This window comes from Scyliorhinus torazame, chromosome 17 (assembly GCF_047496885.1).
Source record: "Scyliorhinus torazame isolate Kashiwa2021f chromosome 17, sScyTor2.1, whole genome shotgun sequence".
NCBI lineage: Eukaryota > Metazoa > Chordata > Chondrichthyes > Carcharhiniformes > Scyliorhinidae > Scyliorhinus > Scyliorhinus torazame.
The window spans coordinates 87,295,821-87,323,639 of NC_092723.1; the positions used below are offsets into that span (position 1 = coordinate 87,295,821).

A 27,819-nucleotide genomic window follows, 5' to 3' on the forward strand; every position below is an offset into this window, starting at 1 on the left:
GCAGACTGTGCACAGGCAGTGACCCAAGCCTGAATCAAACCTGGGACCCTGGAGCTGTGAAGCAATTGTGCTTTCCACAATGCTACCGTGCTGCCCTTAGGAACAAATAAATCATCATTATATCATTTTACCGTAATCCATGTACCTATCCAATAGCTGCTTGAAGGTCCCTAATGTTTCCGACTCAACTACTTCCACAGGCAGTGCATTCCATGCCCCCACTACTCTCTGGGTCAAGAACCTTCCTCTGACATCCCCCCTATATCTTCCACCATTCACCTTCAATTTATGTCCCCTTGTAATGGTTTGTTCCACCTGGGGAAAAAGTCTCTGACTGTCTACTTTATCTATTCCCCTGATCATCTTATAAACCTCTATCAAGTCACCCCTCATCCTTCTCCGTTCTAATGAGAAAAGGCCTAGCACCCTCAACCTTTCCTCGTAAGACCTACTCTCCATTCCAGGCAACATCTTGGTGAATCTCCTTTGCACCTTTTCCAAAGCTTCCACATCCTTTCTAAAATGAGGCAACCAGAACTGTATACAGTACTCCAAATGTGGCCTTACCAAAGTTTTGTACAGCTGCATCATCACCTCACGGCTCTTAAATTCAATCCCTCTGTTAATGACCACTAGCACACCATAGGCCTTCTTCACAGCTCTATCCACTTGAGTGGCAACTTTCAAAGATGTATGAACATAGACCCCAAGATCTCTCTGCTCCTCCACATTGCCAAGAACTCTACCGTTAACCCTGTATTCCGCATTCATATTTGTCCTTCCAAAATGTACAACCTCACACTTTTCAGGGTTAAACTCCATCTGCCACTTCTCAGCCCAGCTCTGCATCCTATCTATGTCTCTTTGCAGCCGACAACAGCCCTCCTCACTATTCACAACTCCACCAATCTTTGTATCGTCTGCAAATCTACTGACCCACCCTTCAACTCCCTCATCCAAGTCATTAATGAAAATCACAAACAGCAGAGGACCCAAAACTGATCCCTGCGGTACACCACTGGTAACTGGGCTCCAGGCTGAATATTTGCCATCCACCACCACTCTCTGACTTCTATCGGTGAGCCAGTTTGTTATCCAACTGGCCAAATTTCCCACTATCCCATGCCTCCTTCCTTTCTGCATAAACCTACAATGGGGAACCTTATCAAATGCCTTACTAAAATCCATGTACACTACATCCACTGCTTTACCTTCATCCACATGCTTGGTCACTTCCTCAAAGAATTCAATAAGATTTGTAAGGCAAGACCTACCCCTCACAAATCCGTTCTGACTATCCCTAATCAAGCAGTGTCTTTCCAGATGCTCAGAAATCCTATCCTTCAGTACCCTTTCCATTACTTTGCCTACCACCGAAGTAAGACTAACTGGCCTGTAATTCCCAGGGTTATCCCTAGTCCCTTTTTTGAACAGGGGCACGACATTTGCCACTCTCCAATCCCCCGGTACCACCCCTGATGACAGTGAGGACGAATAGATCATTGCCAACGGCTCTGCAGTTTCATCTCTTTCTTCCCATAGAATTCTTGGATATATCCCGTCAGGCCCGAGGGACTTGTCTATCCTCAAGTTTTTCAAAATGCCCAACACATCTTCCTTCCTAACAAGTATTTCCTCGAGCTTACCAGTCTGTTTCACACTGTCCTCTCCAACAATATGTCCCCTCTCATTTGTAAATACAGAAGAAAAGTCTCGTTCAAGACCTCTCCTATCTCTTCAGACTCAATACACAATCTCCCGCTACTGTCCTTGATCGGACCTACCCTCGCTCGAGTCATTCTCATATTTCTCACATATGTGTAAAAGGCCTTGGGGTTTTCCTTGATCCTACCCGCCAAAGATTGTTCATGCCCTCTTTTAGCTCTCCTAATCCCTTTCTTCAGTTCCCTCCTGGCTATCTTGTATCCCTCCAGCGCCCTGTCTGAACCTTGTTTCTTCAGCCTTACATAAGTCTACTTTTTCCTCTTAACAAGACATTCAACCTCTCTTGTCAACCATGGTTCCCTCACTCGACCATCTCTTCCCTGCATGACAGGGACATACATATCAAGGACACATAGTACATGTTCCTTGAACAAGTTCCACATTTCACATGTGTCCTTCCCTGACAGCCTATGTTCCCAACTTATGCACTTCAATTCTTGTCTGACAACATCGTATTTACCCTTCCCCCAATTGTAAACCTTGCCCTGTTGCACGCACCTATCCCTCTCCATTACTAAAGTGAAAGTCACAGAATTGTGGTCACTATCTCCAAAATGTTCCCCCACTAACAAATCTATCACGTGCCCTGGTTCATTACCAAGTACCAAATCCAATATTGCCTCCCCTCTGGTCGGGCAATCTACATACTGTGTTAGAAAAGCTTCCTGGACACACTGCACAAACACCACTACATCCAAACTATTTGATCTAAAGGGTTTCCACTCAATGTTTGGGAAGTTGAAGTCGCCCATGACTACTACCCTGTGACTTCTGCACCTTTCCAAAACCTGTTTCCTAATCTGTTCCTCCACATCTCTGCTACTATTGGGGGGCCTATAGAAAACTCCTAACAAGGTGACTGCTCCTTTCCTATTTCTGACTTCGACCCATATTACCTCAATAGGCAGATACTCCTCGAACTGCCTTTCTGCAGCTGTTATACTATCTCTAATTAACAATGCCACCCCCCCACCTCTTTTACCACCCTCCCTAATCTTCTTGAAACATCCATAACCAGGGACCTCCAACAACCATTTCTGCCCCTCTTCTATCCAAGTTTCCGTGATGGCCACCACATCGTAGTCCCAAGTACCGATCCATGCCTTAAGTTCCCCCACCTTATTCCTGATGCTTCTTGCGTTGAAGTATACACACTTCAACCCATCTCCGTTCCTGCAAGTACTCTCCTTTGTCAGTGTTCCCTTCCCCACTGCCTCACTACATGCTTTAGCGTCCTGAATATCGGCTACCTTAGTTGCTGGACTACAAATCCCGTTCCCATTCTCCTGCCAAATTAGTTTAAACCCTCCCGAAGAGTACTAGAAAACCTCCCTCCCAGGATATTGGTGCCCCTCTGGTTCAGATGCAACCCATCCTGCTTGTACAGGTCCCACCTTTCCCAGAATGCGCTCCAATTATCCAAATACCTGAAGCCCTCCCTCCTACACCATTTCTGCAGCCATGTGTTCAGCTGCACTCTCTCCCTATTCCTAGCTTCGCTATCACGTGGCACCGGCAACAAACCAGAGATGACAACTCTGCCTGTCCTGGCTTTTAACTTCCAGCCTAACTCCCTAAACTCGTTTATTACCTCCACACCCCTTTTCCTACCTACGTCGTTGGTACCAATGTGCACCACGACTTCTGGCTGCTCCCCCTCCCCCTTAAGGATCCGGAAGACACGATCCGAGACATCCCTGGCCCTGGCACCCGTGAGGCAACATACCTTCCGGGAGTCTCGCTCGCGACCACAGAATCTCCTATCTATTCCCCTAACCATTGAATCTCCTATTACTATTGCTTTTCTATTCTCCCTCCTTCCCTTTTGAGCCCCAGAGCCAGACTCAGTGCCAGAGACCTGGCCGCTAGGGCCTTCCCCCGGTAGGTCATCCCCCCCAACAGCATCCAAAACGGTATACTTGTTTTGAAGGGGAACGGCCACAAGGGATCTCTGCACTGTCTGCCTGTTTGTTTTCTTTCCCCTGACTGTAACCCAGCTACTCTTTTCCTGTACCTTGAGTGTGATTACCTCCCTGTAACTCTTCTCCATCACCCCCTCTGCCTCCCGGATGATCCGAAATTCATCCAGCTTCAGCTCCAGTTCCCTAAAACGGTCTTTGAGGAGCTGGAGTTGGGTGCACTTCCCGCAGGTATAGTCAGCGGGGACACCGGTGGTATCCCTCACCACCCACATCCTACAGGAGGAGCATGCAACTGGCCTAGCCTCCATCCCCTCTTACCTTACAGAATATAGCTGCCCTGTGGACCAACTGGACCTCCGCCCTCCGACTCTGCTCCTCGGCAGCTGCACTCTCTGTAAACTCCTGGCTCCCTTCTCGCTCTTGGTGGAAATGTAGGAAACGAAATGAAAGGAGTGCCTTACTCACTCCTCACCTAACTCCCAGTCACCAAACTCTCACTATAGCACTCAAATGCACCAAACAAAGTCTGCACTGTAGGGGATCACTTTTATACTGTGAATCTGCCTCTGAAAACTGGCCTAATCCAATAAACGAATTAACAAGCTCCAGCTGCAAGTACCTACAAGTAGAACCTTTGTTTAAAGCTGATTTAAAATTCACCTTCTTCTAAACCAAAAAGCAACTTTTAAGTTAATTAACTAAATAAAAGATAGACTAGACTTTAGATAAAAATGAAGCCTTATACTCCCTCAGTCACCAAACTCTCACTATAGCACTCAAATGCACCAAATTCAGCACTCAGTGCAAACAAAGTCTGCACTGTAGGGGATCACTTTTATACTGTGAATCTAGCCTCTGAAAACTGGCCTAATCCAAGTACGTAATATTACAGCTAAATAGATTGTGGAGGAGTTACTTAAATTCTTTACTAGATATGGACTACCCACAGAAATACAATCGGATCAAGGATCAAATTTTACCTCAAGGTTATTCAAAGAAGTTATGGATAGTTTAGGAATAGAACAATTTAAATCAACCGCGTAACATCCAGAATCACAGGGAGCGTTAGAAAGGTGGCATTAGACATTAAAGACAATTTGAGGGCTTATTGTCACGATTATCCAGAGGATTGGGATAAAGGAATTCCATTCGTATTGTTTGCAATTAGGGATGCACCTAATGAGTCAACCAAATCTAGTCCTTTTGAACTAATTTTTGGTCATGAGGTAAGAGGACCACTTAAATTGATTAAGGAAAAATTGGTGAGTGAGAAATCGGAAATTACATTATTGGATTACGTGTCAAATTTTACGGAATGATTAAATAGAGCAGGTGAATTGGCTAGACAACATTTAAAGATTGCACAAAATGTGATGAAACGGGTAGCGGACAAGAAGTTTTGTTACCTGTGGTCGGTGAACCTTTAAAGGCGAGGTTTTGAGACCTTATCAGATTGAAAGGAAATTAAGTGAGGTGAATTATGTGGTAAAAACATCAGATAGAAGGAAGACTCACCGAGTGTGTCATGTGAATATGCTTAAAAGGTACTTTGAAAGGGAAGGAGAGAAAAAGGAGGTTTTATTGATTCAAACTCAAAGTGACGAACCAAATCCAGATGACTGTGAATTTGACATACCTCAAATTAAATTGGAAAATGAGGATGTTCTTAAAAATTGGGATAAATTGTTGAGTTACCTTCCAGAGGTAAAACAAACTGACATGAAAGAGTTATTGGTATCACATGGGCAAGTTTGTAGAGATAAATTGGGAAGTACTAAAATGGATATATGGGATGTAGATGTGGGAAATGCTGTTCCAATCAAACAACATCCATATCGACTTAACCCTTTAAAATTGGCACAGGTTAACAAAGAGATTGAGAGTATGCTTAAAAATGCCATCATTGAAGTGGGTTGCAGCCAATGGAGCTCATCCATAGTGATGGTACCTAAACCAGATGGTACCCAACGGTTGTGTGTGGACTATAGAAAGGTTAATGCAGTTACAAGAACGGCCTCTTATCCTATCCCACGTTTGGAGGATTGCATTGAGAAAGTGGGACAATCAGCTTTTCTTTCTAAACTGGATTTACTGAAAGTTTTATCCGAAAGGGCGAAGGAGATTTCAGCTTTTGTGATTCCAGATGGTATATACCAATTCAAAGTTATGCCATTTGGCATGAAAAACACCCCAGCCACATTTCAATGTTTAACTAACAAAGTTGTTTCAGGATTACCCAATTGTGCGCTATACATTGACGATCTGGTAATTTTCAGCCAGACATGGAAAGAGCATTTAAAACATCTGATGGAGTTATTCGATCGACTTCAGGAGGCGGGTTTGGTGATAAACCTAGCCAAAAGTGAATTTGGAAAAGCCCAAGTCACTTTCCTTGGCCATACAATCGACAGGGTCGAATGGTCACACGGGATGTGAAACCAACAGTTATTGAGGAGTTTTCAATACCCTCGAGACAAAGGGAAATAATGTGATTTCTTGGCATGAGTGGATTTGATCGAACATTGGTGAAAACTATTTGTAGCGTGGTTGCTCCACTGATGGACTTGTTGAAGAAACGTCGAAAATTTCAATGGACAGCGGAGTTTCAACAGGCACTTAACTGCCTGAAAGCTGTGATAACCAACGCTCATGTGTTGGAGGGACTCTGTGATCAGATTGAACTGAAGTATCTGACTTTAAAGAGAAATGAAGAGGCGTAGAGGAATGGACGGATCGTGCAGAGACCTTCTTGTTCAAAGAGACTGTCAATCGAGAAGGATTTCAGTTGGAGGAAGAAGAACAAAAATGGACTATATTATTATACCTGTTTGCGTGTGTTGTTTTTTGAAACGAAAAAGTATATTTACTGTGTTGCATTTCTTAAAGAATGGTGAAAAGGTGAAAGATGAAACCATCTTGAAGTTGATGGGGGTTTTTTTTCTTGAGGGGAGGTGTCATGTGAGAGTACTTTTAAGAAATGGGTGTTTAAGAAATGTACCTTTAAGAAATGGGTGTTTATCAGTGATGTCAGAGTGTGGGTGGAGCTGGGCTGTCTGTCAGCTTTTTACTTTTGTTTTCGGTTGTTTGCTGCAGGGTGTGTTTTAGTTTCATTTTCAGTGTTGGAGCTGAAGCCAGACAGAGCAGGTGTGCTGTTGATCTCTCTGCCATGAAAAGACTATGTCTTGATCATTTGGTGAATTCAGAATTATAAATGTTCTCAGTAGTGAATGTAAACCTAATGTGCTTCTGTTAAAAGGTGTTTCCCTTCTGGATGTTGTTTTGGAAGTTATTAAGGATTACTTAGTGTTGTATTCTTTGGGGGTTGTATTTGAATTGATGGTTGCTAAGATGTTCACTGTGTGTTTTAAAAAGGTTAACTTGAGTTCATAGAATAAACATTGTTTTGCTTTAAAAAATACTTTTCCATTTCTGCTGTACCACACCTGTAGAGTGGGCCGTGTGCTCCCCATACCACAATCTATTAAAAGTTGTGGGTCAGGTGAACTCCATGATACACTTTGGGGTTCTCTAAACCCTGGCCCATAACAATACGAAGATTATATACTAGATATCGTTACAGGTAGTGGATGGCACATGTTGCCCTGCACTCACTGGGCCATCTGTGCGAGCCCTACATTAACATAAAGGGCTTCCACTCCCTGAACATACAGCTCGACCACCACATGAAGATCATGCACATGTGTGCACGCACTCCTCTTCAGGACCACCCCAGGATGGGCGGCTGACTCTTGGGGAATAAGGAGTATCTGCTGAGGACCTGGCTAATGACACCAGTACATAGGCTGGACACCGAAGTGGAGACCTGCTACCGCAAGCCCCATGCGGCCACCAGATGAGCGGTGCATCGGCCTGCTCAAGATGCGGTTCCGATGCCTTGATCGCTCCAGTGGTGCCCTGCAGCACACCTCCCGGAGGGTCGCTTGCTTTGTGGTGGTCAGCTGTGACCTCCACAGCCTGCCTCCTAGTTGTGCACCAGGTTCTCCTCCACGGTCGCCACCCTAGCAGTGTTTGGCCTAGGTGCCACGCACTGCCAGCGACATCTCCTGCGCCCACAGCCTCTGTGACTCTGTCAAGTGGCTATGGACTGCTGGAGTGTCGCTGACATCTCCCTCTGAATGTCCTGGTCACTCCCTAACGTCTCCATCAGCTCCGGGTAAAGCTGTACCAGAGGCTCAGCATCTGGCTGGGACCCACCTGGGTCCTGGGATCCAGCAGACCTCTGACTGCTGTCTCGCCTGGGGGTTCCTGCCTCTACCTGATGGGCATCAGCAACTGTGTGGTGCTCACCAGATTGTGCCCCGAAGGCTGACAAATATTTCCCACCGAGGTTCGTGTATCTGCGCTGGTGGAGGGTGGGGATGACACCTGTGATGCATCGATTGTGTCTTCCTCGGAGTTCCCGACCGAGGTGTTCTGGAGCTGGAGAGGGGCCACCCGGGATGGGCCGGCGCCGTCGGCTGGAGGACCTGCGGGAGAATGGACATGTGGTCAGTGGGAGGGATGGGTCAGTCAGTATGGCAATAACTCACGTTTGACAGGTCCCTCGGCTGGGGGCCCAATGGTTCCTCACCTCTGCAGCTTCCGCCAACCTCCAGGTTGGCGACCGTTCAGTCCCCAGCCACCTCGTCACCTGCAGGGCCCGTTCCTTGAAGGTGGTGAGGATTCGTAAGTCTGGCGCACCACCGCCAGTCTGGGCCCTCTCCCAGTGATTCTGGGATAGCTTCTCCTGCGGAGAACATCGTTAGCCACACGCGTGGTTCACAGTGGTGGGAGGCGGAGGGAATTTGAAGGAAGAGTTGGGGGGGGGGTTGAAGGGAGGGTTGTGGTCCCACTCTCTCCAGACGGCACTTCAGACTTCCCGGATGCAGAGTTCAACGCACAGCTCCAATCGTTCCTCGCCCACAACCAGGAGGCATTCGAGGGCATGGGAACACTGCCATACACCTACCAAATTCGCCTCAAACCAGACGCCATCCCGGTCATTCACGCACAATCGCAGGGTTCCTGCGCCACTTAAAGACCGCCTCAAGCAGCAGCTGCAGGATCTCCAGGACTAAGGGGTCCTATCCAGGGTCATGGAGCCCACGCCTTGGGGCAGCTCCATGGTGTGTGTCAAGAAGCCCTCCGGTGAGCTCCGGATATGTATTGACCCAAAAGACCTCAATAACAATATCATGAGGGAACATTATCCCATACCCAAATGGGAGGAAATCACCAGTGAAATGGCCCAGGCGAAAATAATTACAAAACTGGATGCCTCTAAGGGGTTTTGGCAGATCCAACTCGATCCCTCCAGCCGAAAGCTGTGCACCTTCAATACCCCTTTCGTCAGGTTCTGCTACAACCGGATGCCATTTGGCATCATCTCGGCATCCGAGGTCTTTCATAGGATCATGGAGCAGATGATGGAAGGCATCGAAGGGGTGCGCATATACGTGGACGACGTCATCATCTGGTCCACCACACCACAGGAGCACATATATCGTCTCCAACGCGTTTTTGCCCGCATACGGGAAAACGGCCTGCGCCTCAACCGAGCCAAGTATTCCTTTTGCCAAACCGAGCTGAAGTTCCTGGGGGACCATATTTCCCGGTCAGGGGTCCGTCCGGATGCAGACAAGGTGAGCGCCATCACAGCCATGCCGCAGCCGGCAGACAACAAAGCAGACCATTCCTTGGCATGGTCAACTTCCTGGGGAAGTTCATTCCCAACCTTGCCTCCCACACGACAGCTCTGCGCCACCTCGTCAAAAAGTCCACAGAGTTCCAGTGGCAACACACACACCAGCTGGAATGGGAGGAGCTCAAATTCAAACTCACCACTGCACCGGTATTGGCGTTTTTTGACACGTCTTGTGCCACCAAAATCTCGACTGATACCAGCCAGTCCGGCATTGGAGCAGTGCTCCTACAGCGGGATGACACGGCGTCATGGGCCCCAGTTGCCTATGCATCGCGAGCCATGACCCCCACAGAGCAGCGCTACGCGCAGATCGAAAAGGAGTGCCTGGGCTTGCTAACCGGTTTAGACAAGTTCCATGATTATGTGTATGGTCTTCCCCGGTTCATTGTCGAAATTGACCACCGCCCCCTGGTCAACATCATAAACAAGGACCTGAACGAGATGACCCCTCGCCTCCAGCGCATCCTACTTAAACTCAGGAGGTACGACTTCCAACTGGTCTACACTCCAGGGAAGGACCTCATCGTGGCGGATGCCCTATCCAGAGCAGTGAGCACGCCGCCAGATTCGGAGGGGTTCGTATGTCAGGTCGAGGCGCAGGTGGCCTTCACATCGGCAAATCTGCCAGCTGACGACTCCAGTCTGGCCCGTATTCGCCGAGAGACTGTGGCTGACCCCCTTCTACAACATGTGATGCGCCACATGTCGGGAGGGTGGCTCAAAGGGCAGTGCCCGCAGTTCGACAATGTCCAAGACTACCTGGCCGTCATTGATGGTGTCCTTCTGAAGCTGGACCGGATTGTGATTCCGCACAGCATGCACAAGCTGGTTCTCGACCAACTACACGAAGGCCACCTGGGGGTCGAGAAGTGCAGACGGAGGGCCCGAGAGGCGGTATACTGGCCGGGCATCAGTGACGATATTGCCAACATGGTGCTCAACTGTCCCACCTGCTAAAGGTTTCAGCCGGCGCAACCTCCTGAAACGCTTCTGCCCCATGAGCTGGTGATGTACCCCTGGGCGAAGGTGGGTGTCGACCTATTTCACGCGCTCGGCAGGGACTATGTCATCATCGTTGACTACTTCTCCAACTACCCAGAAGTCATACGCCTGCACGATTTGATGTTGTCTGCTGACATAAGGGCTTGCAAAGACACCTTTGCTCGCCACGGCATTCCGATGACTGTCATGTCAGACAATGGGCCCTGTTTCGCCAGCCAGGAATGGTCATCGTTTGCTGCCTCGTATGGCTTTACACACGTGACGCCTAGCCCTCTGCACCCCCAGTCCAATGGAAAGGCGGAGAAGGGCGTTCACATTGTCAAGCGGCTCCTCTGCAAGGCTGCTGCTGCCGGATCAGATTTCTGCCTCGCCCTGCTGGCCTATCGCTCGGCCCCACTAGCCACTGGTCTCTCACCAGCCTAGGTGCTGATGGGACGCGCCCTCAGGACCACTGTGCCTTCCATCCTGGCACCAACAATAAACCATGCTCCGGTACTGCACAGGATGCAACTGCAGCGCGGTCGCCAGAAGAGGTCATATGACACGCGGGCAACTGATCTTCCCGCCCTGGCCCCTGGAGACGAAGTCCACATCCACCTACCAGAAGGTGGCTGGTCAGCACCTGCCGAAGTTCTCCGACGCGTGGCTCCCGCTCGTTCCTGGTTCGCATGCCTGATGGATCCGTGCGTAGGCGCAATCGCCGGGCTCTTCGCCTACTTCCACGCTCACAACGAGACCTTACACTGACGCCGTGTCCTCCTGTGGTTCCTGATAGAGACTTCGTGGAGCTGCCTGCTACCATGCCCCTTCCGTCGCCGCCCGTGGCCAGGCCCGCACCTCAGCCGGTGGTTCCAGACCCACCCTTGAGGCGGTCAACCCAAATTCGTCGCCCACCTACTAGACTGGACTTATGAGACTGTTCACACGTTGAACTCATGCAACCATTGTTTTAACATGTTTATGTTCTTATCGTTACAGGAATTTGTTTTATCGTTCCACATTTCCCCGTTCTTTGTTATGGTACAACCTCGTTATTATGTCACACCCGACATCGCCCCTTGTATATAGTTAAGCCCCATGTACATGCTGTAAATATTACACACACACACACACACACACTTAGCTGCACTCAGTACACATCTCTATTTATAACCACGTAGGCACATAATCTTGTAAAAAAGGGGGGATGTCATGATATTCAAGTGAACATCACAGCACATACATACATACATAATGATGGACAGATCAACGGACCAATTAGCACACACAACACGACAGCCAATCACAGACAAGAGCATACACAATACAAAACAAGGAACACAACACTTCCTGGGCAGTCCAGCAGGAGACGGCTCAGGGCACAGACCTCATTGCCAGCCACTCAGACTGTCACCATGTGCTGAGTACCAGAGTTTGTTATATAAATAATTAAAAGAAATAAAACTGCGTTGTACCAATCGCAACAGTGTTGGTTCGTCTGTGTCTCAGAGTACCCAACACTTCACAGCTCATATCAGAGAATGGACACAGACCGACCCAGAATTGTTGAGGGTCTGACATATGGTCCAATGAGGAGCCCAACATAAGGCATTACCAGATGGGCTGAGGGCCCAAGCCGCCAAGCTACCCGAGATGAGTGTCTTCCTATGGGAGATGTGAGTGGTCGTACCTGAACTTGGACTTGCGCCCCTGTTGAAAGACCTCCATAATGGCCAAGGTGAAAATGTTGGCGCGCAGATACGTGGCCCGAACTGGATGCCGAGATCGATCGGTGGCGCCAAAATTGCACTCCATGCTGGGAACACCAGAAGGCACCGATGCACTCCTAGGAGTGACCTGGGAAACCTTGGTCCCGCTGGAAGTACACCGGGTCCCCACAGTGACCACTCGAGCACCAACAAACAGATTGAGACCTGCTCCACGTCCTGGTGTCCGACAATGGGGTGGCCTTCACAAGCCAGGAGTTTGTTTCGTTCATGGCCGCGAATGGCATTAGGCACGTACGGAAGGCCCCTTACCACCTCCAAAGGGTTAGCCGAATGAGCGGTACAAAGTTCAAGAGAGCCATAAGGAAGATGACCTCAGGGTCTTGGGAAACGTGGTTGGCGAGGTTTCTTTTCAGATATTGTACGACGCCTCACGCCACAACTGGCATCGCACCAGCAGGGTTACTGATGGGGTGCCGACTCCAGATGCGTCAGCCTCGTCCACTCTGACATCGGGGCGCGGGTCCATCAGAGATGGATTCTCACCGTCACTCATGTGGTTTATGTGAGGAACTTCGGGACCGGAGTCACATGGATCATTGGGACAGTCCTCCACACGACAGGGCCAGTCTTCTACGCAATCCAGGTGCAGGGCACAGAGATACACCGCCACTTGGACCACTTACAATGACACGACCAGGAACACCAGCACGTGGCCCAGAGGCCCCACGCAGATCCTGGCCAATTAGCTGGCGAACCTTCATTTGCGGTAAGAAGCCCATGGGGCCTCTTTAAGTGGACCAATGAATGTTGAATAGCGTTGCTGGCCTCGCTGTGCCGAGCGCCTGGAAGCTCGTGGCAGTTCCTGCTCACTAGTACATTTAGATAGGTAGATAGATATTGCTTATTGTCACAGGTAGTCTTCAAAGCTTCTGTGAAAAGCCCATGGTCGCCACATTCCAGCGCCTGTTCGGGGAGGCTTATACGGGAATTGAACCGTGCTGCTGGCCTGCCTTGGTCTGCTTTAAAAGCCAGCTACTTAGCCCAGTGTGCTAAACCAGCCCCTTTAGAAATCTTTCTGGAGAATTGCGCACGCACACTCTCACACACACAGACACACGCACAGACACACGCACACACACACGCACATACAGACACACGCACACACAGACACACGCACACGCAGACACATGCACATGCAGACACACACACATGCAGACACACGCACATGCAGACACACGCACATACAGACACACGCACATACAGACACACGCACATACAGACACACACTGTTTTGGAAAGGGTGGTAGCTGGACAGTGCTGAGATGTGGGTGGGGGTGTTGGGGGTGTTGGGGGAGGGGACATTACAATCTTCCACAAACAGTGCTATCCGGTTCTTAACAAATCAATCCAGCTTACTCTACTCCTTTTACCTGCTAGGATTGACATTCTCTTTGAATTCAAAATAAAACTAGTTGACAGAGCACTTACCTTCCTTCAGTGATTGAGCTGCCTTCTCAGAGCAGTTTATTGGCTACCAGCTAACCCACCTGCACTAAAACCACGAGTGGGTCCCGTTTCTCACTATTCCCCTTTCGATCCTGTTACCCCTTTGACTGACACTCGATCAGGTGGGCATTGCTGAGCCTCAGGGGGCCATCTGGTTGTTTTACACTGGCTGAACACTCACTTATTTTGGGAATGAAGGCGGTGTCCTTGCATTGTGCCGCTGTCTCACTCAGTCCACACAAATTCTCGGAGAAGACTCGGAAGTTGTAACGATTGCCCATCACCAGGTCGGAGACGGTGTAGGAGCAGGGATGGCACTTCTCCAGCACGGTGAACCATTCCTGTCAGAAATGGAAGAGAAGGAGGGAAAAGCAGACATCAGTCACCAGTGCATGTCAGGACACATTGATAATGGTGCGACTAAGTGGGCAGACTGGCGTAATTGGGATTCCCTAAATGGGGAATGCTTAGGGAATCAGAAGCACAAAGGGACTTGGGAGTACTTGTTCATGATTCTCCCAAGGTTAACGTGCAGGTTCAGTCGGCGGTTAGGAAGGCAAATGCAATGTTAGCATTCATGTCGAGAGGACTAGAATACAAGGCCAGGGATGTACTTCTGAGGCTGTATAGGACTCTGGACAGACCCCATTTGGAGTATTGTGAGCAGTTTAGGGCCCCGTATCTAAGGAAGGATGCGCTGGTCTTGGAAAGGGTCCAGAGGAGGTTCATAAGAATGATCCCTGGAATGAAGAACTTGTCATATGCGGAACGGTTGAGGACTCCGGGTTTGTACTTGGAGTTTAGAGGAGGGATCTCATTTAAACTTACAAGATAGTGCGAGGCCTGGACAGAGTGGATGTGGAAAGGATGTTTCCACTTGTTGGAAAAACTAGAACCTGAGGGCACAATCTCAGACTAAAGGGACGATCTTTTAAAACAGAGATGAGGAGGAATTTCTTCAGCCAGAGGGTGGTGAATCTGTGGAACTCTTTGCCACAGAAGGCTGTGGAGGCCAAATCACTGAGTGTCTTTAAGACAGAGATAGATAGGTTCTTGATCAATAAGGGGATCAGGGGTTATGGAGAGAAGGCAGGAGAATGGGGATGAGAATTTTATCAGCCATGATTGAATGGTGGAGCAGACTCGATGGGCCGAGTGGCCTAATTCTGCTCCTATATCTTATGGTCTTTTGTGATCATTCTCCGTAGAGCAGCGAAGATTAAGGGGAAATTTGTTTGAGGTGTTGAAAATTATGAAGGGTTTTCATAGAATAAAGAAGGAGAAACTGTTTCTGCTGATAAATGTGACTGGTTAGTTAAAGAACCCGAATTAACACCAGGAAATAAACATAAACTACTGTGAATACTGGAAAACTGAAACATAAATAGACAATGCTGGAAATAATCAGCAAATCTGGCAGCATCTGTGGGGAGAGAAAGAAAGTTCACATTTCAGGTCCTTTCTTGCGAACTGACAGATGAGGAAGTATTTACACAATGTGTGGTTGTGATCTGGAAGGTGCTGCCTGAAGGGAAGATTCAATAATAACTTTCAAAAGAGAGTAAAATCATTACTGGAAAGGGAAAGAGTAACAACAACAAGCTGCATTCTTATAGCATTCTCTAACATAACAAAATATCCCAAGGTGCTTCACAGGGGCCTCAGAAAAAAATTTGAAACTGAGCCACGGTATACGACCAAATATTTGGTAGGCTTTAAGGAAGTTGAAAAGTGAAAATGGAAAGGGTTGTGGTGGGAATTCCAGAGCTTCGGGTCAGGCAGTCGAATGGCACCAATGTTTTGGCTTTGATCTTTAAGTCACCTTTGTCTACAGGAATAGTGCCAGAAGACTGGAGGATAGCAAATGTTGTCCCCTTGTTCAAGAAGGGGAGTAGAGATAACCCCGGTAACTATAGACCAGTGAGCCTTACTTCTGTTGTGGGCAAAATCTTGGAAAGGTTTATAAGAGATAGGATGTATAATCATCTGGAAAGGAATAATTTGATTAGAGATAGTCAACGCGGTTTTGTGAAGGGTAGGTCGTGCCTCACAAACCTTATTGAGTTCTTTGAGAAGGTGACCAAACAGGTGGATAAGGGTAAAGCAGTTGATGTGGTGTATATGGATTTCAGTAAAGCATTTGATAAGGTTCTAAAATGTAGGCTACTGCAGAAAATACGGAGGCATGGGATTCAGGGTGATTTAGCAGTTTGGATCAGAAATTGGCTAGCTGGAAGAAGACAAAGGGTGGTGGTTGATGGGAAATGTTCAGACTGGAGTCCAGTTACTAGTGGTGTACCACAAGGATCTGTTTTGGGGCCACTGCTGTTTGTCATTTTTATAAATGACCTGAAGGAGGGCGTAGAAGGATGGGTGAGTAAATTTGCAGATGACACTAAAGTCGGTGGAGTTGTGGACAGTGCAGAAGGATGTTACAAGTTACAGAGGGACATAGATAAGCTGCAGAGCTGGGCTGAGAGGTGGCAAATGGAGTTTAATGCAGAAAAGTGTGAGGTGATTCATTTTGGAAGGAATAACAGGAAGACACAGTACTGGGCTAATGGTAAGATTCTTGGCAGTGTGGATGAGCAGAGAGATCTCGGTGTCCATGGACATAGATCCCTGAAAGTTGCCACCCAGGTTGAGAGGGTTGTTAAGAAGGCGTACGGTATGGTAGCTTTTATTGGTAGAGGGATTGAGTTTCGGAGCCATGAGGTCATGTTGCAGCTGTACAAAACTCTGGTGCGGCCGCATTTGGAGTATTGCGTGCAATTCTGGTCGCCGCATTATAGGAAGGATGTGGAAGTATTGGAAAGGGTGCAGAGGTGATTTACCAGAATGTTGCCTGGTATGAACATAAGAACTAGGAGCAGGAGTAGGCCATCTGGCCCCTCGAGCCTCCTCCACCATTCAATGAGATCATGGCTGATCTTTTGTGGACTCAGCTCCACTTTCAGGCCCGAACACCATAACCCTTAATCCCTTTATTCTTCAAAAAACGATCTATATTTATCTTAAAAACATTTAATGAAGGAGCCTCTACTGCTTCACTGGGCAAGGAATTCCATAGATTCACAACCCTTTGGGTGAAGAAGTTCCCCCTAAACTCAGTCCTAAATCTACTTCCCCTTATTTTGAGGCTATGCCCCCTAGTTCTGCTTTCACCCGCCAGTGGAAACAACCTGCCCGCATCTATCCTATCTATTCCCTTCATAATCTTATATGTTTCTATAAGATCCCCCCTCATCCTTCTAAATTCCAACGAGTACAGTCCCAGTCTACTCAACCTCTCCTCGTAATCCAACCCCTTCAGCTCTGGGATTAACCTAGTGAATCTCCTCTGCACACCCTCCAGTGCCAGTACGTCCTTTCTCAAGTAAGGAGACCAAAACTGAACACAATACTCCAGGTGTGGCCTCACTAACACCTTATACAATTGCAGCAGAACCTCCCTAGTCTTAAATTCCATCCCTCTAGCAACGAAGGACAAAATTCCATTTGCCTTCTTAATCACCTGTTGCACCTGAAAACCAACTTTTTGCGACTCATGCACTAGCACACCCAGGTCTCTCTGCACAGGAGCATGTTTTAATATTTTATCATTTAAATAATAATCCCTTTTGCTGTTATTCCTACCAAAATGGATAACCTCACATTTGTCAACTTTGTATTCCATCTGCCAGACCCTAGCCCATTCACTTAGCCTATCCAAATCCCTCTGCAGACTTCCAGTATCCTCTGCACTTTTTGCTTTACCACTTATCTTAGTGTCGTCTGCAAACTTGGACACATTGCCCTTGGTCCCCAACTCCAAATCATCTATGTAAATTGTGAACAGTTGTGGGCCCAACACTGATCCCCGAGGGACACCACTAGCTACTGATTGCCAACCAGAGAAACACCCATTAATCCCCACTCTTTGCTTTCTATTAATTAACCAATCCTTTATCCATGCTACTACTTTCCCCTGCCATGCATCTTTATCTTATGCAACAACCTTTTGTGTGGCACCTTGTCAAAGGCTTTCTGGAAATCCAGATATACCACATCCATTGGCTCCCCGTTATCTACCGCACTGTTAATGTCCTCAAAAAATTCCACTAAATTAGTTAGGCACGACCTGCCCTTTATGAACCCATGCTGCGTCCGTCCAATTGGACAATTTCCATCCAGATGCCTCGCTATTTCTTCCTTGATGATAGATTCCAGCATCTTCCCTACTACCGAAGTTAAGCTCACTGGCCTATAATTACCCGCTTTCTGCCTACCTCCTTTTTTAAACAGTGGTGTCACGTTTGCTAATTTCCAATCTGCCGGGACCACCCCAGAGTCAAGTGAATTTTGGTAAATTATCACTAGTGCATTTGCAATTTCCCTAGCCATCTCTTTTAGCACTCTGGGATGCATTCCATTAGGTCCAGGAGACTTGTCTACCTTTAGCCCCATTAGCTTGCCCATCACTACCTCCTTGGTGATAACAATCCTCTCAAAGTCCTCACCTGTCATAGCCTCATTTCCATCAGTCACTGGCATGTTATTTGTGTCTTCCACTGTGAAGACCGACCCAAAAAACCTGTTCAGTTCCTCAGCCATTTCCTCATCTCCCATTATTAAATCTCCCTTCTCATCCTCTAAAGGACCAACATTTACCTGAGCCACTCTTTTTTGTTTTATGTATTTGTAGAAACTTTTACTATCTGTTTTTATATTCTGAGCAAGTTTACTCTCATAATCTATCTTACTCTTCTTTATAGCTTTTTTAGTAGCTTTCTGTTGCCCCCTAAAGATTTCCCAGTCCTCTAGTCTCCCACTGATCTTTGCTACTTTGTATGTTTTTTCCTTCAATTTGATACTCTCCCTTATTTCCTTAGATATCCACGGTCGATTTTCCTTCTTTTTACCGTCCTTCCTTTTTGTTGGTATGGAGGGAAGATCTTATGAGGAAAGGCTGAGGGACTTGAGGTTGTTTTCGTTAGAGAGAAGAAGGTTAAGAGGTGACTTAATTGAGGCATACAAGATGATCAGAGGAGTGGCTAGGGTGGACAGTGAGAGCCTTTTTCCTCGGATGGTGATGTCTAGCATGAGGGGACATAGCTTTAAATTGAGGGGAGATAGATATAGGACAGATGTCAGAGGTAGGTTCTTTACTCAGAGAATAGTAAGGGCGTGGAATGCCCTGCCTGCAACAGTAGTGGACTCGCCAACACTAAGGGCATTCAAATGGTCATTGGATAGACATATGGATGATAAGGGAATAGTGTAGATGGGCTTTAGAGTGGTTTCACAGGTCGGCGCAACATCGAAGGCCGAAGGGCCTGTACTGCGCTGTAATGTTCTATGTTGGAGCATTTGAATTGGTATAATAATAATAATAACCTTTTATTGCGACAAGTATGAAGTTACTGTGAAAAGCTCCGAGTCGCTACATTCCAGGTGGCGGTGTGTCTCTGTGCCCTGTACCTGCTTAAATATGCCTTTAAGGAATAGCTGCATGACATCACGAGATGGGACGTGTGTAATGTGATTTAATCTCAGTTTCACTTTGTCCTGCGATCAGAGCACAGCACACACAGCCCTACTGCTGATATCTTCAGGCTTTTTAATCCATGTAAATATGTTCTCATGTACCTAGTTTAAATAAATAAACCCACCCACAACGTGTTACTACAATGCTTTATGCGTGATTGGTGTCTTTATGTCATTTTGTGATCAGCAGTGGTCAAGCAGCCTGACAGAGAGATTAAATGCAGGCATGACATGGTGAACAGCCTGAGACTGTGCTACACAGAAAGAGACCCTGGACATTTTGATCAGAACACAATGAATTTGCAGCATCAGAGAGCATTGAAATCACAAAGTGGTTATTGCACAGAAAAGCTTTGAAGACACAAACCTGGAGAGTACTCTGTGATGAATGTAGGAATTTCAGATGCATTGTATTATATGTGTTTGGTGCAGTAAGGGTTAAAGGCCGGGATTAGTGTGTGTGTGTGTGTGACTGCTGCAATAGTGTGTTTGAAAGGTTTTGAGAGCCAGAGGCAATTAAGGCAACATAAAAAGCTTGGGCTAATAAAGTTTTGTTTGGATTGGCGGGGGTGGAGGGGGGTGGGGGTCCCTGTGGAGTTAATTACATTTCAGCTTGGTAAGATGATAAGATGATATCATTACTGGGCAGAGCTGAGATATCAGGCATTTTGCAGAAAAAAGTTTCAGTGGAGTTTTAGATGGAACTGTAAGCAGAAGCCAAGCACCTGCTCTCACTCAATTCAGTTCAAGATGTGGCTGTAGACAGATTAGCAGTTTCTTTCCAAACAGTTCAGACTTGTGTGATTAGAAGCAGAGCTGAAACAAGCTTCTGAAGAAATACAGCCAGAGATTCTGCATGGATCTGATAGGATTCAGGTATTTTCTTTAAAACACAGTCTCAGAGGACATCTTTGTAAAGCAGGTATTCCTAAATGCTAACTGCATTTAACAGTGGATTAAGAGCAGAGATGGTTCTTTTTGTTGTTTGAGTGGGAATAAAGATAGCACTTAAGGGTTACTGTATTCACTGCATTGAATAGCATTGTTTAAGGGCTAACTGTAAGTTATTTGTCTGGTCTGATGTTGAGGATATTTTAATATTGTGTTAGTAATAAAGTTTGTTTCAATATCCCATATCCCTCTTTTGTGTGAAATTACTCCTGGAGCGAGGTGTCCTTCCCTCACAGTCTTACAAAATAAAATATTGGGGATTCTGTCCAGTATCCGAGCCATTGTTGGGCTCTGGTCTGAGGTTGTAAAATTCCATCCTGCATAAACTGTGGGAAACCCTAATTGAAGGATGGCCTAGTTCAATTCAACAAGTCCACAAATACGTGGGACCATTCTGGCCTTACTAGGACAAGCAGACATCTTCCAGGAGTTACTTTTAAAGGCAGGCAGGTCATCATTCAAGAATCTTTGCAACCTGATTTTCTTCAACAACTTCATCACTCACTCATGGGCATAGCTCGGACGAGAAAGCTCAAGAGAGACAGTCTATTGGGCGAGTATGAACAATAACATTGAATCACCGCTTAGACGTGTGAGGCATGTAGGGGGGGGAGGGGGGGAGTATATTTAAAAAGAAAGGGGATGTCATAAAGGACAGCAGCATGGCTTCATTAGAAATGAAGTGTGTCATAGTTTCGTAGAATTTGCAGTGCAGAAGGAAGCCATTCGGCCCATCGAGTCCGCACCGCCCTTGGAAAGAGCACCTACTTAAGCTCACGCCTCCACCCTATCCCCATAACCCCATCTAATCTTTTTTGGGCAATTTATCATGTCCAATCCACCTAACCTGCACATCTTTGGACTGTGGGAGGAAACCGGAGCACCCGGAGGAAACCCACGCACACACGGGGAGAAGGTGCAGACTCCGCACAGACAGTGACCCAAGCCGGGAATTGAACCTGGGACCCTGGAGCTGCGAAGCAACTGTGCTAACCACTATGCTACCGTGCTGCCCTCTCTCAGTTTCACTTTGGCCTGGGGCAAAATAGAAGACACACAGCTCTGCTGCTAATGTTCTCAAACTTTCTATCTATGTACATATGTTCTCGTGTGCCTAGTTTAAATAAATTAACCCACAACATGTTCACACAATCCCTTATATATCCCTTGTATCATTATAAAAGCATGACAGTACAGGAGGCCAAAAGTGGAGGATTGTAGTTATCTCAGAGGGCTGGAGGAGATTATAGAGATAAGGGGGGGTGGGGGGTGTAAGATCATAGAGGGATTTGAAAACAAAGATGAGAATTTTAAAATGAAAGAAATGCTCGACCGAGAGCCAATGTCAGTCAATGAGCACAACAGTGATGGGTGAACAGAACTAGATCTGAATAAGGACATGGACAGTCGGGTTTTGATAACATCAAGTTAAGGTGGAGGGGTAGCATATAGATGGGAAATGGAGGAAACAGAATCGATCCTTGGGGGGCATCAGAGGTCACAGCGCTGGAGTAGGAAGAGAATCTGTTGCAAGTGATTCTTTGGCTACAATTAGACAGGGAAGCATTCTGGTGAAGCAGTCCCACCCAGCTGGATGGCAGTGGAGAGGATGTTAGAGAGAATGATGTGGTTAAGCATGTTAAAGGCTGCAGAGAGGCTGACAAGGATGAGCAGGGAAAGCTTACTTTTGTCATAATCAGATAGGATGTTATTTGTGATTTTCATAAAAGTTATTTCAGTACTGGGCAGAAACCTGATTGGAGTTCCAGAAAAGATGGACACGAATTTGGGAAGCTACAACAGTCCAAGAGTTTTGTAGTGGAAGGGAAGTTTGAAGATGACGTGATAGTTTGCAAGGGGTCCAGCATTGCTTTTTTGAGTGAGGGATGATTTTGCAGGTGTAAAGGAGAGAGGGGCAGAACCTGAGGAAATTAATATTGGCTGACATGTGGGGCGAAATTCTCCGACCCCCCACCTGGTCGGAGAATCGCCGGGGGCTGGCGTGAATCCCGCCCCCGCCGGTTGCCAAAGTCCCCGGCACCGGAGATTCGGCGGGGGCGGGAATCGCGCCGCGCCGGTTGGCGGGACCCCCCGGCTCGATTCTCCAGCTCGGATGGGCCAAAGTCCCGCCGATAAATTGCCTGTCCCGCCGGCGTAAATTGAACCACCTACCTTACCGGCGGGACAAGGTGGCGCGGGTGGGCTCCGGGGTCCTGGGGGGGCACGGGGCGATCTGGCCCCGGGGGGTGCCCCCACGGTGGCCTGGCCCACGATCGGGGCCCACCGATCCGCAGGCGGGCCTGTGCCGTGGGGGCACACTTTCCCTTCCGCCTCCGCCACGGTCTCCACTGCGCATGCGTGGGAAACTGTCAGCGGCCGCTGACGCTCCCGTGCATGCGCCCCCCGGGGATGTCATTTCCGCGCCAGCTGGCGGGGCAACAAAGGCCTTTTCCGCTAGCTGGCGGTGTGGAAATTCCTCCGGCGTCGGCCTAGCACCTCAATGTTGGGGCTCGGCCCCCAAAGATGCGGAGCATTCCGCACCTTTGGGGCGGCGCGATGCCCGCCTGATTGGCGCCGTTTGGGGCGCCAGTCGGCAGACATCGCGCCGTTTCCGGAGAATTTCGCCCGTAATTCAGGAGGGTATTCAGCAGCTTGGTGGTAACAGGACTGAGGGGGCAGCAAGTGGCTCTCATGGACAAGATGAGGTCAGACTTGAGGGAAGATAGGAGAGAGACTAGAGGAAGATGCGAGTTCAGATGAGGGCATAGAGCAACCTTAACGGAAGTTTGGTCATGTGCGCTAGTCGAGGGGAGGGATGTGGCAGCAACAGCTGATCAGATGGTCAATCTTTGGAACAAAGGCGTCCATGAGGATCTTACACATATTGTTGGAGCTGAGGGTGGAAGGGAAGAGGGTGTAAGAAGATAGTTTGCAGTAGATAAAAGAAGGCAGAGGTTATCTTTGCATTTGAGGATGACCCTGGAATCGTGAGCAGATGAGAGTAGGACTCAGTCAGCTCTGGCAGTGAATAATCAAATCACTGTCCGCCATGTCTTTAGTTCTGCTAAATGTTCGAGTCCAGAGATTGCAAAGGTTTCTATAACACTTTTCAGGCTATTGGTTGTCACAAAGTGATTCAGGGTCAATTTAATCCTTTTGAAATGTAGGAAATGTAGCAGCCAGTTTTCACACATCCAGCTGTCATAAACAGCAATGTGATAAAAATCAAATGTCTTTGTTATGTTGGTTGACGAATAAATATTCTGAACATACAAAAGGGGAGTCAAGTAGGCCATTTGGCCCCTCGTACCTGTCCTGCTATTCAATGAGATCATGGCTGATCTGTTTGTGTTGAGTTCCACATTCCCAGCTACTCCTGATAACCTTTCATTCCCTTACCTAACATGAATTTATTTACCTCCACATTAAAAATATTCAGTTCCAAAGTCGCACAACCCTCGGGAGAAGAAAATTCTCCTCATCTCTGTCCTAAAAGGCTGACCCAAATTTTAAAACTAGTTCTGTACTCACCCATAAGAGGAAACATCCATTCCACATTGTCAATACCATTCAGGATCTGATAAACTTCAATCAAGTCCCCCTCATTCTTCTAAACACCAGCGGAAACAAGCCCAGCCTGTCCAAACTTTCCTCATAAGACAACCTGCTCATTCCAGGTATCAATCCAGTAAACCTCCTCTGAACCACATCCTACGCATTTACATCCTTCCTTAAATATTGACCAGGCCACCAGGTAGAACTCCCCTGCTCTTCAAAATAGTGGCATGGGCCCTTTTATAACCATCTGAGGGAGCAGCAGTTTAATTTTTCTGCTGAGAGGTGGTACCTCCAACAGTGCAGCACTCCTTCATACTCACTGAGTGTCAGCTTGATCTTTGTGCTCAAGCCCCGGTTGTCAGACAAGCAGTTTATAATTTGGAGAGAGTGGCGGTGTTGAGAGGGGTGTTAATGAGATGGAGCTGGACATCATTAGTGTACATGTGAGAATTAACAGTGTGTTTGTTGATGCTGTCACTCAGGGGCAGTAACGGTGTGGAGGTGGAACCGAAACCAGTGCAGCCATTCTCTGCAGACAAATTTTAAAAAAATTATTGGGATATGGACGGTGCTGGCTAGACCAACATTTATTACCCATCCCTTTGCCCTTCAGAAGGTGACGGTGAGCTTCCTTCTTGGAGCCCTTCAGTCCATGTGGTGTAGGTACACCCTCAGTGCAGTTAGGGAAGGAGTTCCAGGATTTTGAGCCAGCAACAGTGAAGGAACGGGGACATATTTCCAAGTCAGGGTGGTGAGTGACTTGGAGAGGAACTTCCAGGTGGTGATGTTCCCAGGTATTTGTTGCCTTTGTCCTTCTAGATGGTAGTGGCCGTGGGTTTGGAAGGTGCTGCCTAAGTTGCCTTGGTCAGTTCCTGCATTGCATCTTGTAGATGGTACACATGGGTGGCACTGTGCGTGAATGTTTAAGTTGCTGGAAGGGGGACAGGTGGAAGGGAGCTGCACTCATCCAGGCAAGTGAAGGATAATCCATTACACTCCTGACTTGTAGATAGTGAACAGGCTTTGGGGGGTTGGAGGTGAGTTACTCACTGCAGGATTCCTAGTCTCTAACCTGCTCTTGTAGCCACAGTATTAATATGGCTGGTCCAGTTCAGTTCCTGATCAATGGTTAGCCCCAGGATGTTGACTGTGGGGGATTCAGTGATGGTAATTTAATTGAATGTCAAGGAGTGATGGGTTGATTCCCTCTTATAGAAGATGCTCATTGCCTGGCATTTGTGTGGCGCCAAGCCTAGATATCGTCCAGGTCTTGCTGCATTTGAACACGGACTGCTTCATTATCTGAAGAATAATGAATGGTGCTGAGCATTGTATAGTCATCAGCAAACATCTCCACTTCTGACCTTATGTTGGAAGAAGGTCATTGATGAAGCAGCTGAAGACGGTAGGGCCGAGGACACGACCCTGAGGAACACTTGGGACTGAGATGATTGATCTCTATCAACCACAACCAACAGGGGCTGTTTAGCACAGGGCTAAATCGTTGGCTTTGAAAGCAAACGAAGGCAGGCCAGCAGCACGGTTCAATTCCCGTACCAGCCTCCCCAAACAGGCGCCGGAATGTGGCGACTAGGGGCTTTTCACAGTAACTTCATTTGAAGCCTACTTGTGACAATAAGCGATTTTCATTTCATTTCATGTTGCTTTGTGTTGTGTAGGTTATGTACTACAATGTGCACTCCAGGCTTTTGTGTGGTCGAGTCAAGTGGCCCTGGCAAAACACCAAATTGGCATAGGCGAACAGGTTGTTGCTGTGTCAGTTAATAGCACTGTTGACACTTTCCATCATTTTGCTCATGATTGAGAGCAGCCTGTGGGTCTGCCTACACAACATGAACTGCAGCGGTTCAAGAAAGGGGCTCACCATCACCTTCTTGAAGGCAATTCAGGGTGGACAATAAATGCTGGTCTGGACTGCAAAGCCCACATAAAATGAACAAATACATTTTGAAAAGGTTGATGGGATGGCAATTGGCTAGGTTGGATTTGTCCTGCATTTTGTACAGAGGACATACCTGGGTAATTTTCCACATTGCCGGCAAGATGCCAGTGTTGTAGCTGAACTGGAACAACTTGGCTAGGGGCGCAGCAAGTTCCGGAGCACAAGTCTGTGATGATAGGTAGGCTATCATCTGCATATAATAGGAGTAGTTCATCATCACTGCAAATTCCATGATCTATGATCTGCATGTGTATTATAAGTTTCTGTTTTACTGTTATAGTTCTAGCATCCCACCAGGTGGGGTGAGTACGGAGTCCCGGGACTCGGATGCACCATGTGTTCCTTCAGAAGGTGTTTGTAAGGAGTTGATAGCATTCGCAGATCAGAGCAACTCTGAGTATCTTAGTGTAAGTTAGTGATTGGCATTTATTTCCAACTGTATTCATCTCAGACATTTTAGTTATTCATTAATATAGTGTTAGTAATAAATAGCTTTTCTTTGTTCACATCAGCCCAATCAAAGAACATTTCAAAGTCTTCAATATGATTACTGGAATATTGTCAGGGCCCAAAGCCTTTGCAGTATCCAGTGCCCTCAACTGTTTCTTGATATCATGTGGAGTGAATCAAGTTAGCAATATCTGTGATGCTGGGGACCCCCAGATGAGACCGAGATGGATCATCCATTCGGCACTTCTGGCTGAAGTTCGTTGTGAATGTCTCACAACAAATGTCTTGTCTTTTGCACTGATGTGCATTGATGTGCTGTGTTCCTCCATGATTGAGGATGGGGTTATTTGTGGAGCCTTCTCCTCCAGTGAGTTGTTTAATTGTCGACTATCATTTACAACTGGATGCGACAGGACTTCAGAGCTTACATCTGATCCATAGGTTGTAGGGTGATTTAGCTCTGTCTAGTGCATGCTGCTTCTGCTGTTTACCATTTGTCTATTCCTGTGTTGTAGCTTCATCAGGTTGGCAGCTTATTTTTAAGTGTTGCTGCTCCTAGCATGTTCTCCTCCACTCCTCGTTGAATCGAGGTAGGTCCACTAGACTGATGCTTATGTTAGAGTGAGGGATATACGGGCCATATACTGCTGCTGCCGATGGCCTACTGCACCTCATGTATGCCCAGTTTTGAGTTGTTTGATCAGTTCTTAATCTATTCCATTCAGCAGGGTAATAGTGCCACATAACATGATGGAGCATGTCCTCGGTATGAGGATGGGAACTTGCTCCACAAGGTTTATGAGGTAGGCACTCTGACCAATATGTTTATGAACAAAAGTGACAGACAGATTGAAGGATGAGAATGTTTTCTACTCTTGCTGGATCTCCAACTATCTGTGCAGACATGTTCCGTAAGAAGTCTCTGTTTCAGTTAACCAGCTTGCTTCGCAAATGGTTCAGTGACTGGATAACTGAAATATCAAAGTTCCTTCTCTTCCCTATTTTAGTCCAAATAGAAAGACTGGATATCTGGAAGGCTGGAAGATAAAGCCCCTTTCCTCCAAAAGCACTTTATCGCCAATGGTGGCTGTCAATTCTGTTTTTAATCTTTCATGGGATGTGCATGTCTCTCCTAAATTTGCATTTGTTGTCAATCCCTAATTGCCCTTGAACTGAGTGGCTTACTCGGCCAGTTCAGAGTCAACCACATTGCTGTGGGTCCGGAGTCACATGTAGGCCAGATCAGGTAACAATGGCATTAGTGAACCAGATGGGTCTTAACAACAGTCAATGATTGTTGTTATGGCCACTATTACTGAGACTAGCTTCATATTCCAGATTTATATTCAGCTGCCATGGTGGAATTCAAACCCATGTCCCTAGCGGATTATCCTGAATCGCCTGATTGCTAGTCCAGTGACAATACCACTACACCACTGCCTCTGTGCACAGCAATGAGATACATGCACCATTAATCCTCTTTTTGGTGTTGGTTGAGGGATAAATGTAAAGGCTGGGAAAACTCCCTTGCTCTTTTTGGAATATTGCTGTGGGGCTTTCCAAATCCTCCTGAGGACATGCTGAACCTCAGATTAATGTCTTACCTGAGGGAAGGACCCTCTGCAACATTCCCTCAGTACTGGATTCTGTGTTATTAAAGTATTTGATGTGCAACAGCAGCCACAACAGCCTGGCCCAGAGCTGAGAGTGTCAGCTAATAACTTTCAGCATTAATCAGGTTAGCTTGAGACAATAAAAGTAGGGTAGTTGATAGGACTTCTCAGCATGAGATTGTTAGTTGAA

The 27,819-nt window shown here is 47.1% G+C and overlaps 1 protein-coding gene across 2 annotated transcripts in view; it reads right to left on the minus strand.

The window, feature by feature from the left end:
• Positions 1 to 27,819, minus strand: part of LOC140393989 (myosin-binding protein H-like) — a 242,394-nt gene that overhangs the window by 175,971 nt on the left and 38,604 nt on the right. For both annotated transcript variants that reach the window (XR_011935798.1, XM_072480715.1), the window contains exon 7: positions 13,750 to 13,909. Coding sequence is in view for 1 of the 2 variants with exons in the window: in XM_072480715.1 (XP_072336816.1) it covers positions 13,750 to 13,909 (160 nt within the window). In the remaining variant the exon portion in view is untranslated. The remainder of the gene's footprint in view (positions 1 to 13,749; positions 13,910 to 27,819) is intronic.